The following is a 17,756-nucleotide window of genomic DNA, read 5'->3' as shown; positions in this document are numbered from 1 at the left end:
TACTTGCATTTTTGACGTGCTTTCGAACTGCTAGATTGGCAGAAGGTGGGACAAGTAATGGGAGCTCACTCCGTTATGTGGCATTAGGGATTTGAACCGCCAACCTTCTGATCGACAAGCTCAGCGTCTTAGCCACTGAGCCATTTAGGCACTCCTAATTCAAATTACTGGATGATAGCAATTAATAACTTCCTTCCTTCCTTCCTTCCTTCCTTCCTTCCTTCCTTCCTTCCTTCCTTCCTCCCTTTCTCCCTCCCTCCCTCCCTCCCTCCCTCAAATGATTTATTTCCCCAGTAGAATTTTATACATTAATCCTGGTTATCTGTTCAGTGGAGAAATCAACCTTAGAGCCCATTAAAATGGAAAAGCTGTTTCAAAAATATGTATGGCAAGTTTCCAGGAAAGCATAAGAAAAATAGCCTTTTAACAATGGCCTCAGTAAATGCTTGGACCCCTCCACCATTACAGCTGGTGGAAGAAATCATACTCCTTTTTCCTTGTTTTATGACTGAAACAATGTTAGAGCTGGCCCCAAGGAATAAAGAAATTGGCCAATCTTGGCAAATGTGTCACTCTTAGGAGAGGCAGCTTTCAGATGGTTGCACAGAGTGTCTGTCCATGACCCAACTTGTCTGAGTCATAAAAGTAAACACAAAATCAACTTTCCTGTGCCTTTCTGAATGCTGGATTTGTCGAGGCTGTGTGCAGTGTTCTTTCTTTTTTCCTTATCAGTCTGAACAGCCACGTTTCAGGCTGAGATCCTGATTTCTCGGAAGGTCCTTTGCTTCTAACACTTTATTTTCTCTCCTGTCAGTCGATTGCTAGATAATCATTACCTACCTAGAAGCTATGGGTTTTAATAGAAATGTGGCATCCAGAGCTTAGTGCACGCTTACGCTTTTCAAAATTTTAAATGGGTGATCCCAGTCTATAAATTATCCCATTTTGTATAGGAGCTCTATGCACTTAAAGAAAACCATTTTAAAAAAATGGAAAAATCCAGGTAACCTAATGCACATTTGGAATCCATTAACATAAATATTCTATGATATATAGAGCAAAAAGCCTCCAACTAAATATATGATAAATGGGTTCTTCCTTTATCTACCTATTTCCCAAATATTTTTGCCTCCCTCTTAGATTATAAAATGAATTGTGCTTTTTTTCCTCTTAATGTTGCTGTTAAGTCTTGTTTCTTATATCCCAGATTTCCCCAAATTTGGCACCATTCAGCTGTGTGAATTTCAACTACTAAAATTGTCAGTAGTAGCTCTGCTAGCTCAGAAATTCTAGAAATTGAACCCTGCACATTTGGAGAATGCTCAGGTTGGGGAAAGAGTGTTTAAGGAAGTTCCTTTGAAACGGTATTGCACTGTGTTATTAAACTGGTTTCCATTTAACTTTTGATCTTTCCATTCTTCTAATGTTACTTCTTGTCAGATGATGGTTTATGTACTTTTTGCCTTTTCTTTGTTTTTGCTCTGCTTCTTAACTCTGGAATTTGTCACCAGCTATAGCTTGGTCAAAGTAAGTACAGTCCCATTTTCAAAAATCAATGAATTTATGGGTTTTTCTTCTGTAGGTTACTTGAACTCCATATTGCATGACAATCTGCCATTATGTTTTTTTTTTCCCCTTCACTTCCCTTCATCAGTAAGAACTGTTTTTAAAAGAAACTTACTGTAGCTGTTTTATTATTTAGCATTTCCTTCTATTTCTTTTTGCCATCATCATCACCATCTTCACACCAATAAACACAGATACAAAACTTAAAATACAGGGAAACCAAACATGAAACAATTAACAATGAAGGGAAGAGGCCAACTAGTTTTTGCAAGCCATAGCTATTGCTAGAAACTTGGCAACTTTTCTAGTGGCTGCCCAAGTTAAGTCTTGTTTAAAGAGGTTGCAACGTAGTCATTTCATGAAACTACAGAGGGGAGTTTTATGTCTGGACTGCCTCAAGGGTCATTTTCAGTGCTTTGCAGTCGGTGTTTTAATAATTGGAGCATTATTTCCAAAGGGTCTGGTTAAAATACTGGATTTGTGAATGGAAAATGCAATCCTTATTTCCTAAGTGCTTTCATTGGCTTTGGAGAAGCTTTTTTCTTCTCTTCCTTTTTTGTTGTTATAACTGATGTATTACTGCTAAGCCAAATTGTGCTTCTGTCTCTATACCAAAAAATAATAATAATCTGAATAACAAACAAGCAGGTCTCGGGAAAGTTTCCTTCAGATTTCTAGCCATTCATAGACTATAGATAGAATCATAGGGCTGGAAGGTCTTCTAATCCAACTGACGTGACATCTATGTCAGGGTCTTGTTATCGTCTTATCTCCTGTTTCACTTCTTTTTTGACCCAGTACATATGCCTCCGAAGGATGCTGAGTCCTCATTGAGATGTGTGCTTATTAGTGAGCAAGAATACAGCTTAGTGATTTATTGGGTTTTTCAAATACAGGTAGTCCTCGACTTACAACAGTTCATTCAGTGATTGTTTGAACTTACAACAGCACTGAAAAAAAGAGATTTATAACCATTTTCTCCACTTATGAGCATTGCAGCATCCCTATGGTCGCATTGCAGCATCCCTATGGTCGCATGATTTGTTTTGGGGTGCTGGGCAACCGGCTCGTATTTGTGATGATTGCAGTGTCTCAGGGTCATAAGATCCCCTTTGGCAACCTTCTGACAAGCAAAGTCAATGGGGAAGCCAGATTCCCTTAACAATCGTGTTACCAACTTAACTGCAGCGATTCACTTAACAGTTGTGGCAAGGAAGGTCATAAAATGGGGCAAAACTCACTTAACAACTTAGCAACATAAATTTGGGGTTCAATTGTGGTTGCAAGTCAAGGATTACCAGTACTATTTCTGAAAGCTTCAGCATTCCTTTTGAAGTCTGTGCTTTTCATTGAGCCCATATTGGCTACTGTTCTGTTAACACTTCACTGTTGAGACTGACAAAAGGAAGTTTTCCATAATTTCTCAGCTAGTTTTCTACCTTAGTCATTTTTTTGTTGTTGCATGGATTACAGTATTTATTTTTTGTATGTTCTGATATACCTGTTTCCTGGACCTACAGGTAAAAGGTGTGAGCTGTGTGATGACGGTTACTTTGGAGATCCTCTTGGCCAAAATGGCCCCTTCAGGCAATGTCGCCTCTGCCAGTGCAGTGACAACATTGATCCCAATGCAGTTGGGAATTGCAACCGCTTGACAGGAGAATGTTTGAAGTGCATTTACAACACAGCTGGTTTCTACTGTGACCGATGCAAAGATGGTTTCTTTGGGAATCCCTTAGCTCAGAATCCAGAGGATAAGTGCAAAGGTATGTTGGAAGTTACGATTCCCCCCACCTCTTCTAGGGAAACAGCCCCCACCCTTTGTCAAGTAGGGCTATTAAAATAGCTGGAGCCAGCTTACTTTTCACAACAAAGGAAGGAGAAAATTACAGGCATGAGATACAGAGAAAAAAAAACCCTACAAACTAGCTAAGATCCTTTCCCATAGAAATCAAATAGATGGCAAGTTATAAAAACTTGTGAAAAGCAAATCAAAAGGCATAACAGGATATTGCAACCTAATGTAACAAACAGCTACAAAAAACAGTTACCAAGATCCCAGAAAGAGATCCCAATATCAACAGGAACTCATCACGCACATACAAATCAAAGACTTCAAGGGTTCACACTTACAAAATCAAAGGATCTGAAGGGTATAAAAAAGGAGTTTCTCTACTCACTTATTAGATTAATCCTAGGAACGCTGTGAGATTTCTTACCTGCATTCCTATTAATAAACTGATTCTGACTTTCAACGCAGCTGACCAAATCATTTTGCATTTCTCCCAGCCGGGAAATTTGAATCCACAAAAGAAAATAACTTTGTCTATTCCTTAAAGGGCAAGGTTTCTTTTTTCCTTTCCTCAGGTAGGTGGGTTTTTTTCCTCAGTAATGCATAAAAGTCCAATTCTATGACATCAGTCTGCCCCTTTCTTCAGGAGAAAAGCTCTCTCCTCCCCCCCACCAATTATTTGGCTAGGGGATCAGCTGGGAGATGCTTCCCAGTACTTTCAGCAGCTGTTGTTTCTTCTGCCTCTGTAATGTAACAGAAGATTTGGCATGTGCCTTGGAACCAGTATCTTATGAGCAAGCAAAGACCTTCAGAAGCCGTGCTCATAGAACTATTCTTACAGAAATTGTCCAGAAATTCTGTAGGGTTTGCACAGAAGCTTTGCTGGAATCTTTGAGTCTGCTGAATGAAAGATAGGTCCCTTACTCTTCCTCATAGAACTTGGTTCCCTCACCATCTTGGTAGCTTTCCTCTAAACTAATTAGTATTAAAGTCTCATGTTAATGTAAAGGAGCAAATTTAGTACCGTGTTTCTCCAACAAGACAGCCTCCACCAATAGGAAGGCCCAGCATGATTTCTAGGCATGAGGTGAAATTAAGCCCCACCCCCAAAATTTAGGCCTATTCAAACCATGCTTTTCCCCGCCATTTCTCATATCGTTTGTTAGAACTACACGAAGTGAAGAGAAATGGGTGGGGGAAAGGCGGGGGGGATGGGGAGAAAACTTGCCTTCAGGAGTGTCCTGCAGGTAGCCTAGGCTAGAATACCCCGATAGCTGATAGAAGCTCCCTGACAGCAGAGTCCCCAGCCGTTTTGGGGCGAGGCGTGGCACACACTCCTCGCTGTGAGGCCGCTTCTACCGGCCGATTGAAGTAGCTGGTGACTGCATTTGGGGAGCTTCCATCGCCTGAAAAAGACTGCCTAAAGGCGAGGGGACATGGGCAGCCATGCCTCACCCTGAAGTGGCTGGGGATTCTGCCTTCAAGGGAGCTTTCGTCTGCCGAAAGAAGCGGCCTTGTGGCAAGGGGAGTGTGTGTGTGTGTGTGTGTGCGCTTGCCCCGAGGCCGCTTCTACTGGCCGATCGAAGTGGCTGGTGACTGCATTTGGGGAGCTTCCATCGCCCAAAAGAGACTGCCTAAAGGCGAGGGGACACGGGCAGCCACGCCACGCCCTGAAGCAGCTGGGGACTCTGCCTTCGGGGAGCTTTTGTCGGCCAATAGAAGCAGCCTCGCGGCGAGGTACATGTGTATGGGCCTCTCTAGGTGGGGGAGGAAATTAAGTCAACCCCGAAAAGACGGCCTACCTGTTTTTTCAGGGGTCAAAAAAAAATAAGGCCTGGCCTTATTTTGTGAGAAACATGGTAAAATAAAGTACAACCCTCTTAACTTTTCTTTTGAGGCATCTTTTTAATATTTGAAATTGCCAGACACAAAAAATTGACTGCTAGAAAGATGTCTCAGTTACACCCTGAAAGTAGCATAAAGTCCTCATCTCCCAATCAGTCAATGGCTGCAGAAATTTGTGGAACCTGGAGAGAGTGGAAGATTCAGTTGTTCCATCCAAATGCTTGACCAAAGAGGGATTATGGCTTCCAACTTGTGTATTTATGGATTGTTTGTGATGTGGTCAGAAGAAATGGTTCCCCCACCCCACCTCTGGCAGAACACTTTGTTTATAAATCGTGCCAAGTATTCTTTCTAACCTATCCCACTGAGATGCACTGCAATATGTAGGCACATATTTGACGAGCAAAGAGACTAAATACTAAATTGGAGCTGTTACATTTCCTTTGCCTAATGGCCCTCTTGAAGGCAAAGGGGTTACTATTTCCAAAGTGTGAAAATGGGAATTAGGCTTCCTGCAGCTGCCCTCTGAATTCCTTCTGGTTGGAAAACCCATCCTGATGCCTTTTATGCTTTTATTTTTGTAGCTTGCAATTGTAATCCTTATGGCACAGCAAATTTGCAGAGAAGCTGCAATCAAGTAACAGGCCAGTGTGAATGCCTTTCACATGTCACAGAGAGGGACTGCAGCTCCTGCGAACCAGGTTTCTACAACCTGCAAAGTGGGCGTGGCTGTGAAAGGTGAGATCTTCTTCTTTCCTGACATCGGAATTGAACACTGGTGGCCTGGATGGATGAGACATCATCAGGGAGGTTTCCCAAGAGTAGAGGAGCTTTTGTTAAAAGCAGCTGTTAAAATTTACAAATTGACTTTTATAGAAAGCTATCTGCAGCAGATTGCCTCCCGTCAGACCATTTATGCCAGAGGTCTCCAAACTTGGCAACTTTTAAGAGAATTAAAAGAATTCTCTTAAAAGATTAAGAGAATCCACAAGTTGAAGTCCACAAGTTTTAAAGTTTCCAAGTTTGGGGACCCCTGATTTATGCTTTGCATGCCTTCCTAAAAAAATCCCCAATATCGCCCTACCTTTCCTGAAATGAAGCCTCAATACATGAAATGACACGTGTGCACTTTCTTCCCCAGTTACTTTTGCTTCTCCTGCCACTGGTGCGTTTTAAACTGCTAACTCAATTAAGCAGAGATCTTATTTTTATTCTGTGTAACACTTTCATCTGAACAGTGTACAAACATACAAGATAAATTGACTTATTGATTTATTTTTGTTGTCAGATCTTCCCATTAGTCTGCAGCAGATGGCAGCACCTAGCCAACCTTGATGTTTTCTGAAAGCTAAGCAAGGTTCAGTGTGGTTAATACTTGAATGGGAAGGCAGAGAGAGAATAGCAAGGGGGTAGGATGGAGCAGGAGGTGGAAAAACATCCCAGAACACAAGAGGAAACCCCTTTCCTGAGAAAACCGCATGGACATCTGCTGGTAGTCCCCAGAAGTTGGAGTCTTTTACCTTCACCTTATTTTACTTTAAGACAATGCAAATCAATTAAAAGGAAAAGAACAGAAAACAAACTATTCTCTAAGGACAGAGAAACTTTCAACATTAAAGCGGGGGCAGAGGAACCAATCTGAGAATCAAAGCTTCTTTGAGGCTATTTCTTTTCAATATTTAAATGTTTAAATATTTAAATTCAGAAAGGGAGGCCTGTGGGGCTCTGTCCTCGCCCCCTGATGTCTTTCAAAACCTGCCATCTAATCTAACCATCCCTGGAGTCCATGTATCTGGCTGTGTTCAAAAAGAGAGTGGAAATAGCAACAAACACCAGACTTTCTCATTTATTCAGGCTGTAGTGTGGGTGCCTCATCTGCTTTAATTCCATTGCAGCTACAGAGGTCAGACTGTCCTGCTTGCAAAGGACCAGAGCCAAAAGGAGCCGCAGATGTTATTATACTGTATAACTGGGAAGTTACATTATCTGTGTCAATGTTCATGTTTAGAGGAAGATAATGTTTCTGAGGGGTTGTATATGGAGCCTAAAGCCTTGGACTAAAATGAAGGACAGGAAAATTAATCACGTTTCATGCCAAACAAGCTTTCAAAATTCTCTCAAGGCTTAGAAGATAACTAAGAGTTCAAATACAGGTAGTCTTCAACTTAACAGCCATAAATCGTGACATCGTAAATCAAGGCATCCATTTGACTGGATCCGATTTTAACAACTTTTCTTTTTGCATTGGCTGTATCATTGGACATACCATGGTCCTGTGACCGCTGAATACTGCAATTGGCCATAAAAGTGAGATTTTGCAATGAGCCAAAAATGCAGTCAGTTGACCATTGGAGTTGATGCAGCTGTTGGAATTTCAGAACCAGATCATAAGTAGTTTTGGGGGGAGGGGGAGGAATCGGTTGTAGCTTCAAAAAGTCACTAAGAGAGGACTACCTGTATTTTACTTTATAATAGGCACTTTAAAACCATTTGCTTGAATATTAAATGTAAATGTAAAAGTCTTCATTGTTCCTCAACTACTGCATTACTGAACGGCTTTAATTCACAGAAAGTAGGTATTTTCTAATTGGAGCTTTACTGTTGAGTGCTGCATTTCCTTTTGACCAACTGTGTAGGCAAATGACATCTGCCTTTCATCCCATACTTACATCCCTTTGGGCAACATGTTTTTTTTTAATTGACATATTAGTCCAGGGGTCTCCAAACTTGGCAACTGTAAGCCTTGTGGCCTTCAACTCCCAGAATTCTCCAGCCAGCTATGCTTACAAGCCTTATAGTTGCCAAGTTTGGAGACCCCTGTATTAGTCAAATCAGAACATGACAAGCATAAGGCACACCCTTGTTTCCTTACCCGTGTTCATTGATGTTGAGATGCATGCATTGCTCTTCCTCTCCTAGATGTAACTGCCATCCTCTGGGCTCCACTAATGGCCACTGTGACATTCAGACCGGGCAATGCGAGTGTCAGCCAGGCGTTACCGGCCAGCGTTGTGAGAGGTGTGAAGCCAACCATTTTGGATTTGGTCCTGAAGGCTGCAAACGTAAGGGGAGTGGGGAAGACCTAATTCCTGTCCCAACTTTTCCTCATCCACTTGTTTTCCTGTCCCAACTTTTCCTCATCCACTTGTTTTTCTGTCTCTGATGCTCTGTATGGAGAATCTTTTCATCGCTACTAATGTGTCCTTAGACTTGGACATCACAAGAGGCTTAATTCTTTTCTCCTCTTTGTCTGCCTCTTGCATGTTTTCTCATTTCAAGTCCAGCAAGGATGTTTTTGCAGTTATATGAGTCTTGCTCTGTCTCTAGGGCATTCGGATTGCATATACTAGTAGACCATCTGTTGCTCCTTGTCATAAATACTTGCCCTGAATTTTGTCCCAGAACTGACCTGGTTTTTGGCTCTTACACTCCTACGCTGTTGCTGCGGAATGTGTCCTTTAGCAACTAAGTCATATTGAGAACATGGAAAGTGTAAAAACTAGGACGTACATTCCTATTTATTTAATCCTCCCCATTTCCTTATTTTTTTAAAAAAAAATAGCCTTGGATGAATAGATTTGGATGTGGTGATCCACTGCATATATAATGCTAGCTTCCTGCAAAGGAGGACTTGTAGAGTTGGCTTTGGGAACGCCAGGTGCATTCTCTTCTGTCATCTTCAAAATAATTACCCTACTTCCTTCTTCTCCTTTTGAGAAATTGCCATCGTTCTGTATCATAAATGTATGGAAGCCAAGCTGCAATGGCAGTGTCAAATGTTGTTGGGATACAGCTTGGCGTCATTAAATGCAAAATGGGAAGAGGAAAATTAATTGAAGCATATTCTTTTGAGTCTAGTTTCTAATTCACATACTCTGGTTTGTAAATGGAGCTGGCATTTGGACCACAAACACAAATTATGCCAATAGCAAGTATAACTTTGAACGTGAACATACCCTAAACAACAGAAATGCACAGCAAACACATACTTTTGTCACATTACACAGGTAGTCCTTGACTTACGACTTCAATTGAGCCCAGCGTTTCCATTGCTCAGCAAGGCAGTTGTTAAATGAGTTTTGTCCCATTTTATGACCTCTTTGGCACAGTGGTTCAGCGGATCACTGCAGTTGTTAAACGAACCATGCCAATCTGGCTGGGAAGGCTACAAATGTTGCCCCTTGACAGTGCAACTATCATAAACATATGCCAGTTGGCAAGGACCCAAATCCTGGTCACCTGACTCTGGAATGCTACAATGGTCATTAAGTGGGAGAACCAGTCATAAGTCATTTTTTTTGTAGCTTTGAACCAGTGGTGGGATTCAAATATTGTTGCCATCAGTTCGGTGGGCGTGGCTTGGGTGCAGGCACAGAGGCATTCCTACTCGCCTCCTGCAAGCCTGCACGATCCTGGTTGCTTCAGCAGCTACCGCGTGACACTCTTCTATGCCGCGCAAAGCAGCTGCACTTCAAATTCAGCAGATAAAAGTCAGTATAGGAGCCCGGCTGGGAGGGTGGGCCCAACAGCAGAGCGGTGGAGAGAAGCGGTTCGGTCAGAGTTGCTCATCACTCCTACCAGCTCGCCAGAACTGGGCAGAACCTGTCGAAGACCACCACTGCTTTGAACGGTCACTATGTATTTTTGGAAATCACTGAAAGGCTAGGTGGGACAGGTATGATGCACAGAGTCAGACTATTTACAGTTGTATTTGTTGCATCATTGCTTTTTTTATGGTAAAATAACACAAGGTAACTATAGAGTCATGATAGAGTGATGAATCAGACAGGATAAAAAAAACGAGCCACAAGGACTAGACAGGATCCCTCATTGCTGTTATTTTCTTGGCATGTCAATATTTTTCATCTGTATACACTCACCAGACATTTTAGGATAGCAGCTGCTACAAAATCCAAACTAGCAAACTAGTCTGGGTGGAAATTCTGGGAGTTCCTGTCCCAAAGCATCCGGAAGATGCTGGTTTGGGCCACATGATAATAATAAACCTCCCCTTCACTTGAGTACAGGTAGTCCTCAACTTACAGCAGTTCATTTAGTGACAGTTCAAAGTTACAAAGCCACTGGGGGGGAAAAAGTGACTCATGACCCGTTTTTCACATTTATGACTTTCATAGCATCCCCATGATCATGTGATCAAAATTCAGGTGCTTGGCAACTGACTCATATGTCCCAAAGTCACCTGATAAGCTTTTGCAACATTTTGACAAGCAAAATCAACAGGGAAGCAGGATTCACTTAACAACCGTGTTACTAATTTGACAACTGTGGTGATTCCCTTAACAACTATGGCATGTGTTTATGACAGATGCACTGTTAAGGGGTCATGTGACCCCCATTTGTAACCTTCCCAGTCAGATTCTGAGAAGCAAAGCCAGTGGCACGATTTCATTTAACAGCTGCAGTGGTTTGCTGAACAACTGTGGCAAGAAAGGTGGTAACATGGGGTGAAACTCACTTCACAGATGTCCCACTTAACAACAGAAAAGTGGGGCTCAATTTTGGTCGTTAGTCAAGGACTACTGTATAATCTATTCTCCAGCATTTGCCTCCATGAAGATCTAGGACATTGATGGCTAACCTCGCATACCAAAAGGGCGTGCATCAGGGGTGGGATTCTACCAGTTCGTACCTATTTGCTAGAACCGATTGTTAACATTCTGAGCAGTTTGGAGAACCGGTTGTTAGAAGAAATTACTGGCCTAATCCTGTAAGGAAGGCAGGAAGGAAACATTCTGGTGTTGCTTACAGAAACTGCCTCTCCATTAACCCTTATTACATTTTTGGGAAGGACTAGATTTCCTGTCTCAGGAACTTCTCTGGAGTTTTTTTTCCCCTCCTTTGCTGGTTCTTTGCTTGTGTGGAGTGACCATTCAAAGTTACAATGGCACTGAAAAAAGTGACTTATGACCATTTTTCACACTTATGACTGTTAAAGCATCCCCACAGTCATGAGAGGCCAGGCGAGAAGATGCGTGCCTCGATGTGAGTGATATTGAGTTGACCACACCCAGTCAATAACATGACCACCAAGCCACATCCACCCAGTCACATGACCACCAAGCCACACCCACCAACTAAGCCATGCCCACAGAACCGGTTGTTAAAAAATTTGAATCCCACCCCTGGCGTGCATGTGCGCGTGTACCAAGGACCATAAGGCAATGCACGTGGGGGGCCATGCCCCCTGCACATGCATGCACGACCCCCCATGTGTGCGCCACACCTATATGCGTGTGTGCCCCCATGCGAGCTGCCTTTTTCTGCGCATGCGCATGCACCCCTACGTGTGCACGTTGCACATTTCTGCGCATGCATGCACCTCCTGTGCGCTTCCCACCCCTTGCACATGTGCAGCAGCTACCCAACGATCAGATGGCGAGCAGGTGGGTGGTGCACATGCCTGCGCAATGGACCTGCTCTGGGGCGATGGCTCGCGTGCCAGCGGAGATGGCTCTGCGTGCCATTTCCGGCACGCGTCCCATAGGTTCACCATCACGGATCTAGGATGAAGGTAGGTGTCTGGATCAATATAAAGTATTGATTTGCACACCAGCTTTATTTTACTCCTCTCTTCACAGAGATGGATTTCCACACCAAGCAGGATTAATCCCGAGGCATCATTTCTTGGTTGCTTCAGGACAAGGTTTGTCCATTTGCAGCAGGTGGCCATCCGTGTCAAAACACATGTCAAAGTGTCATTAGTAAAGACTCCTTTCTGTCATTGTTGTTTCACAAAGTGGTAGTTTGTTCATAACAGCAGCATCAGAGAATCTTTCCTTGCTCCACTTCATCTTTCAGAAGTGCTAGAACTTTCCATGCATAGGTTTTCCTCGACTTAGTGCTGCAATTGAGCTCCACATTTATTTCTGTTGCTGAGTGAGACATTTGTTCAGTGAATTTTGCTCCCGTTTTACAACTTTTCAGGGCCACAGTTAAGTGAATCACTGCAGTTCCTAAGTTAGTTTCTTTGTTCTTAAGTCAGTTTGTTAAGTGAATGTGGCTTTGACTTTGCTTGTCAGAAGGTCACAAAAGGTAATCACGTGACCCCCCCCCCCCAGGACACTGCAACCAGCATAAATGTGAGTTAGTTGCCAGACATCTGAATTTTGATCATGTGACCATGGAGATGCTGTAATGGTCGTAAGTGTGAAAAATGCCCATAAGTCACTTTTTCAGTGCCTTTGGAACTTTGAACAGTCACTAAATGAACTATTGTAAATTGAGGACTACCTGTACTGTATGTACAAATTCTGGCTTCATTTAAACAGGTAAAAGTCAGCAATGCCTTATTTTCCTAGTAGCTAAAGGCCATTGTATAGTAAGCACCAATCCATTGACATTTGAAAGAGGTTTAATAGATATCCCGAGATTAAAGATTTTTCAGATTGTTCTTGTCTCATTGGCCTCTTCCCCGTTCAGTGTTTAAATGCCTTGTGTTTCCTCAGCTTGTGACTGTAACCCTGAAGGTTCCCACTCCCTTCAGTGCAAAGAAGACAGCCGTTGCGAGTGCAAAGAAGGCTTTGTGGGAATCCGCTGTGACCAGTGTGAAGAAAACTACTTCTACAATCGATCCTGGCCTGGTTGTCAAGAATGTCCTGCATGTTACAGATTGGTGAAAGATAAGGTCATACCGATTACAAAATTTGCTAGTTTACAGCTAATTTTGCCAATTTGGAGCCTACATATTTTCATAACGAAGAAAATTAATATGATACACATATGTGCTTGGCCCAAAAATGTTACACAGTGGAACCTCAGGTCGCGACCGTAATCCATTCCAGTACTATGGTTGCAACCCAATTTGGTTGTGACTGGAAGCATGACCATCTGGGCATGCGCGGACCAAAAAAGCCGCCCCCCCAATGGTGCCGAAGGCGAAATTGCCGCGGCAGGGAAAATCGCCACAGCAATTTTTGGGTTTGCTTGGTCACCACCTGAAGATCTGTTCGCAACCAGAAGCAAAAATTCTGGTTGTCACCCAATTTGGTTGCGACCGTCCACTGTACTAGCAAAAAATATGTTACATACTTAAAAGCAACAGCAGCAACAGGAATAATACAAAACCTACATCTGTCTTAATTCTAACAGTTCCAGAAATCTGCATATTTATCCCTGAGCCACTTTGCATATTTTCCACATCTTTTTGGTCATCCTTCTTTTTATCTGGCGCCTTCAAAACCTGTGTAGTTTTCTTACTGATTTTTTGTTCTTTGGGTATCTCACTTGTTCAGGTTGAGGAGCAACGGGGGAGGCTGCGCGATCTGGAAAATCTTATAGCTAACATAGGAACAGGTGATGACATCATAACTGACCAGGCTTTTGAAGACAGACTGAAAGAAGCTGAAAGAGAAGTCATGGACTTACTTCGAGATGCCCAAAATATCAAAGGTAGCTGGCTGTTAATTAAGTTATACAATTTGGCAGCCTATAATTTATTTCAGAAGCAATACGCTCATATATGAATATGTATATGTGTTTGTAAATAAAAAAACCCTTAAACACTAACATGAACTAATAAAGTTTAAAACAAACAAAGGAAGACAGAAGAAAAGGAAAAGTGCAGAAAGACCACAAAATGATTAGAAAGACTTTTCCAATTTATTTGTGCATTTTTTTCTGTTACCCAATTTTTTCTGAGCATTAAAACCACAAATCATGGTTGTTTTTGTTTTTTTTCTGTTTCATGCAAAATATAAAGGGTTTCCTATTAGCCATAAATATAGATATTAGTTTTTTTATTCTAATGAAGATTTTAGCCATCTCTGTAGATTTCATCATCATCATCAGACATTCTTCCATTATGGGAGAAGAGATATAGTTTTCATAGTAACACTGAAGAAACTGTCCATGTTAGAGACAGCACTAATAGTTGGAACTATTTTTATACTGTATTTTATATTTTAATGATTATATTATAAAGTGCTGTATCAGATTAAATTTAAATTAAACAATTATAGATAATGTAAAAAGATATCTATCTTGAGCTTTTCAAAAGTCTCTGTCATCACAGAGAAAGTGACATATACACTAATACCTACTGTACTTTGAAATAAAAGATTAGATGTGTACTTCAGTCCTCAACTCTATGAGCAATAGGAGCAAACTTGAGTGGATTTTCTTCTCAGATTTTTGTTTATGTACATCAGTGGTGCTTCTTGGAACCTTATTAAGCCCACAAAACCTAAAATTTCTGCTTCCCGTTATTTTAAAACTATACTGTGTCATTCGGAAGAGAAAAAGATAGCAAAGGTCATGTATGTTAGCAGATACATTCAACTTGATTTGTGTTAGAAATAAGTGAAAAACTTTACAGAAGAGATAATTTGGGAGGAAAAAACCCAGTAGAATATTTCTTACTGAATTATCTGATGTGCTGCATTTGGTCCTAGTAGAGAATTCTTTCCTCTGAAGATGTACAAAATCCACACTGTTCTTGGGTGAAAGATCACTTTGTGAAGCTCCTATGTAAAAATATATGCTCAGTATTTCATATTTTCTATGGTCATGATTTTTGCAAATCCCCAAAAAACCTTAATCCAACCTCATTGGATTTATAAGCCACTTTTCTGTTTGAGGCAAGAAGTACCCATTCTCTTGTTTCATAAAATCCATTAGTGGTAAAAACATGCGACAATAAACTTCTGTTTGTTAGTTTCTTTGTGTGACTTATTGTTATTTTGCTCATTCCAGATGTCGACCAGGGGCTGATGGATCGTCTGCTGGAAATTAACAGAACCCTTTCAAGTCAACTTGGTCGATTGAGGAACATCCAGAATACAGTTAGTCAGACAGAAAGCCTGGCTGTGCAAGCCCAAGCCCAGGTGAAAAACACTGAGGGGCTGATTGACAGTGCTTCAAATATGCTCCACAGGGCAAGGATGGCTATTGCCAATGTGGTGAGTGACATTTGCATTCTCTCTTTAGATTTCACACCTCATGAGGGGATTCATCATTTATGAGTGCTAGAATGATACTTTTGAAAAATGAATATTGCTCAATCAAATCTTTAGTACAGCATTGACTTGTGTAATGAATGTGGCTTATTTCCTCCCTGAAATGTCTACCCCCCCTTTTTTTGGGGGGGGGGGAAGGTTGTGAAATCATGCTGGGAAATGATGAAAGCTGAGCAATACCTAGTAAAATTGTAAGATGAACTTATAACGGAGATGGAGATTCTCAGATGAACTAAAGATGCAAAATAAAGATGCAGTATATTTTTGCTATGTTACACAAGATTGTCCAATGTGCAGAACTTGATGGGTCCCAGTGCAGATCAAAAGATGGCCCTGCTGCAGAACGTTTTCAAGCACTGCTGAGGTGGGTATGTGCAAAGTCTTGAAGGTTCTCTTGGCCTTGATCAAGCCTTTGACCAAACACTCCTGCAGGGTGGCTTGACATAGAACATGGGCCCCCTCATTTAGGTACCAGAGTGATGCTACCACATCATTTGGAAGCACCCGTTCGACTTTACTAGTCTTCTGTGGAAGATGCTTCGGTTAAACCAAAGCAGTTGAACAATGCAAAAAGACTGTCTCATTACTTCATGTAGAAGCCCTGAGAGGAAAACCCTAATTTCTCCTTTCTGTATCCCCACCTCAGAGATTGGAATTGAATCATTTCCATCAAGTAATGGGGCATTGCTTGCATTGCCCTTTGGCTGAATATAAAACATTTATAAAACAAATATAAAACAATTCTCTCTGCAATCGGGTACCAAGATTGGTATTCATAAGGAAACCTTCGTGAAATCGTTTGCACCCACATACAAATAAGCATGGCTGCACTTCATGAAGATGTGCTTTTCTTCCCCAGCACATTTTTTTCTATCAGTACACCATGTGAAACTGTTTTAAGAACAATCATGTTTTTCTTTATTTTTAACAAATGCATTGAACAGACAGAGAAACATTGACCTACTCCTTGCCTTTCCGAATTTTTGCGTTTTTGAAACAGCTTCATGAAATTCCAGTGACCGATTCCATTTCTTTTACAGTTGCTTTGTGAATGGGGTTATGTAGAAAACTAATATGCAGTCCCATTTTTCATCATTGATTTACAAATGGGTGTCTAGAAGGGAAGGACGCAGAAAAAGTATAACTTGATTTTTATCAGTCTGATTAATTTGACAGTTATTGATTGCTTTGCTGATTTTCCAATTTTTCCATTTTAAACTTGTGGTCATTAATCCAGCATTAGCGTCCTGCATGTGGTGGAAGGATGCGGGAAACGAGGGCAGGTCAAACTTCAGCACGGCAGGGTTCAGAGAAAATAGAGGAACAACACAAGGTTACCAGATTTAGCCCACCTCTCTGTTTCTTATCTCTGATCCAAGTAACTGTTATCCGCTTATAGTATTGTAAAATGCAAGAGATGGTTTTTGAAAGTATTATGATTCCTCTTTCAGTCTATCACTCCACCAGAATCAACCAGTGACCCCAATAACATGACTATCCTGGCAGAAGAAGCTCGCCAATTGGCTGCAAGGTGAGAGATGCCTCCTTTATCTTTATTCCCCTGGATAATCTTAATCCTGCCTCTATTTGGCAGATTGTTGGGGTACCCAAGACTATAGTCTTTGTTTAACCTTTCTCCATCATGCATTAAATGGTAACTTCTCTACACCACCTTCATCATAAGATCTCCTCCTCAATCCTGTGGAGGAAGTGTTGTCTATTTCCATATTCTTTCTATCCCCAAATCTCATTCCTTTAAAAAAAAAATTCCCTTCTCTTTTCTGCTCTGAAAAGAACTGATTGTAAGAAACCCATAATGGGGCAGTTATACAGTATTACTCTTTGTTTGAATTGTGTTGCTTATTTAAGTATACTCTAACTAAAGGTTACATCTTATCTATTGTATAACTACACATACATACATATATACTGCATTACTTGTAAAAAGACATATACTGTATGCAGCTTTTCTCTTTAAAGTTTATATGTGACAAGCATTAGCTTGGAAAGAATGGGCTGTCCGCTTGTTTTTATTTAAAATGAAGGAATCCCCTGATTTTCCCATTCATGGAAAATGTGGGCCGCACTTGTATTTTATATTTTAACATAATTCTAATTCTTAATAGATTCATTCTGATTTTAAATAGAAGACATTTTAGAAAAAGGGACTCTGAGAGAGTGAAAAATCCTACTTTTAGTCTACAGTATGTCTCTAGCATGATTATGGCATTCTGCGACTCAGTTGCTCAAACTGGCTCCCGCATTTGCCAGGCCTTTTTCTCCATCTTCTGGTTTGAGGGCATTAACATGTCCTAGCGAACTGACTTTCAGTCTATTGTCATAGCATGCCCCTCCTCCCCTCCCCTTCACCACTATGCGTCACTCATTTCCTATTTAAGCAATACTGTTAAACAATGGGGATGAAGTAATCTTCCACAAGATTTAGAGCAGAATCTTTGTGGCAATCCTTTCCCAACAGATGGGAAGGCAGGCCTCTTCAGAGTTAGGTCAAAGGTGGAAACCAGAGGCAATGGAAGCATGAACCTGAGATAGCATAGAATGAAAACTGCACCGCTGCT

General features: G+C 41.3%; 1 protein-coding gene across 1 annotated transcript in view; it reads left to right on the top strand.

Moving 5' to 3' along the window:
* Positions 1-17,756, top strand: part of LAMC1 (laminin subunit gamma 1) — a 156,947-nt gene that overhangs the window by 125,212 nt on the left and 13,979 nt on the right. The window contains exons 14-20 of the mRNA XM_026703271.2: positions 3,087-3,332; positions 5,788-5,941; positions 8,123-8,265; positions 12,670-12,848; positions 13,456-13,612; positions 14,915-15,120; positions 16,629-16,708. Of these exons, the coding sequence (XP_026559056.1) occupies positions 3,087-3,332; positions 5,788-5,941; positions 8,123-8,265; positions 12,670-12,848; positions 13,456-13,612; positions 14,915-15,120; positions 16,629-16,708 (1,165 nt within the window). The remainder of the gene's footprint in view (positions 1-3,086; positions 3,333-5,787; positions 5,942-8,122; positions 8,266-12,669; positions 12,849-13,455; positions 13,613-14,914; positions 15,121-16,628; positions 16,709-17,756) is intronic.

This window comes from Pseudonaja textilis, chromosome 3 (assembly GCF_049901715.1).
Source record: "Pseudonaja textilis isolate UNSWEBS1 chromosome 3, rPseTex1.2, whole genome shotgun sequence".
NCBI classification, from domain to species: Eukaryota; Metazoa; Chordata; class Lepidosauria; order Squamata; family Elapidae; genus Pseudonaja; species Pseudonaja textilis.
Note: the sequence above shows the minus strand (reverse complement) of the source record. Positions and strands in the feature narration are given on the sequence as shown.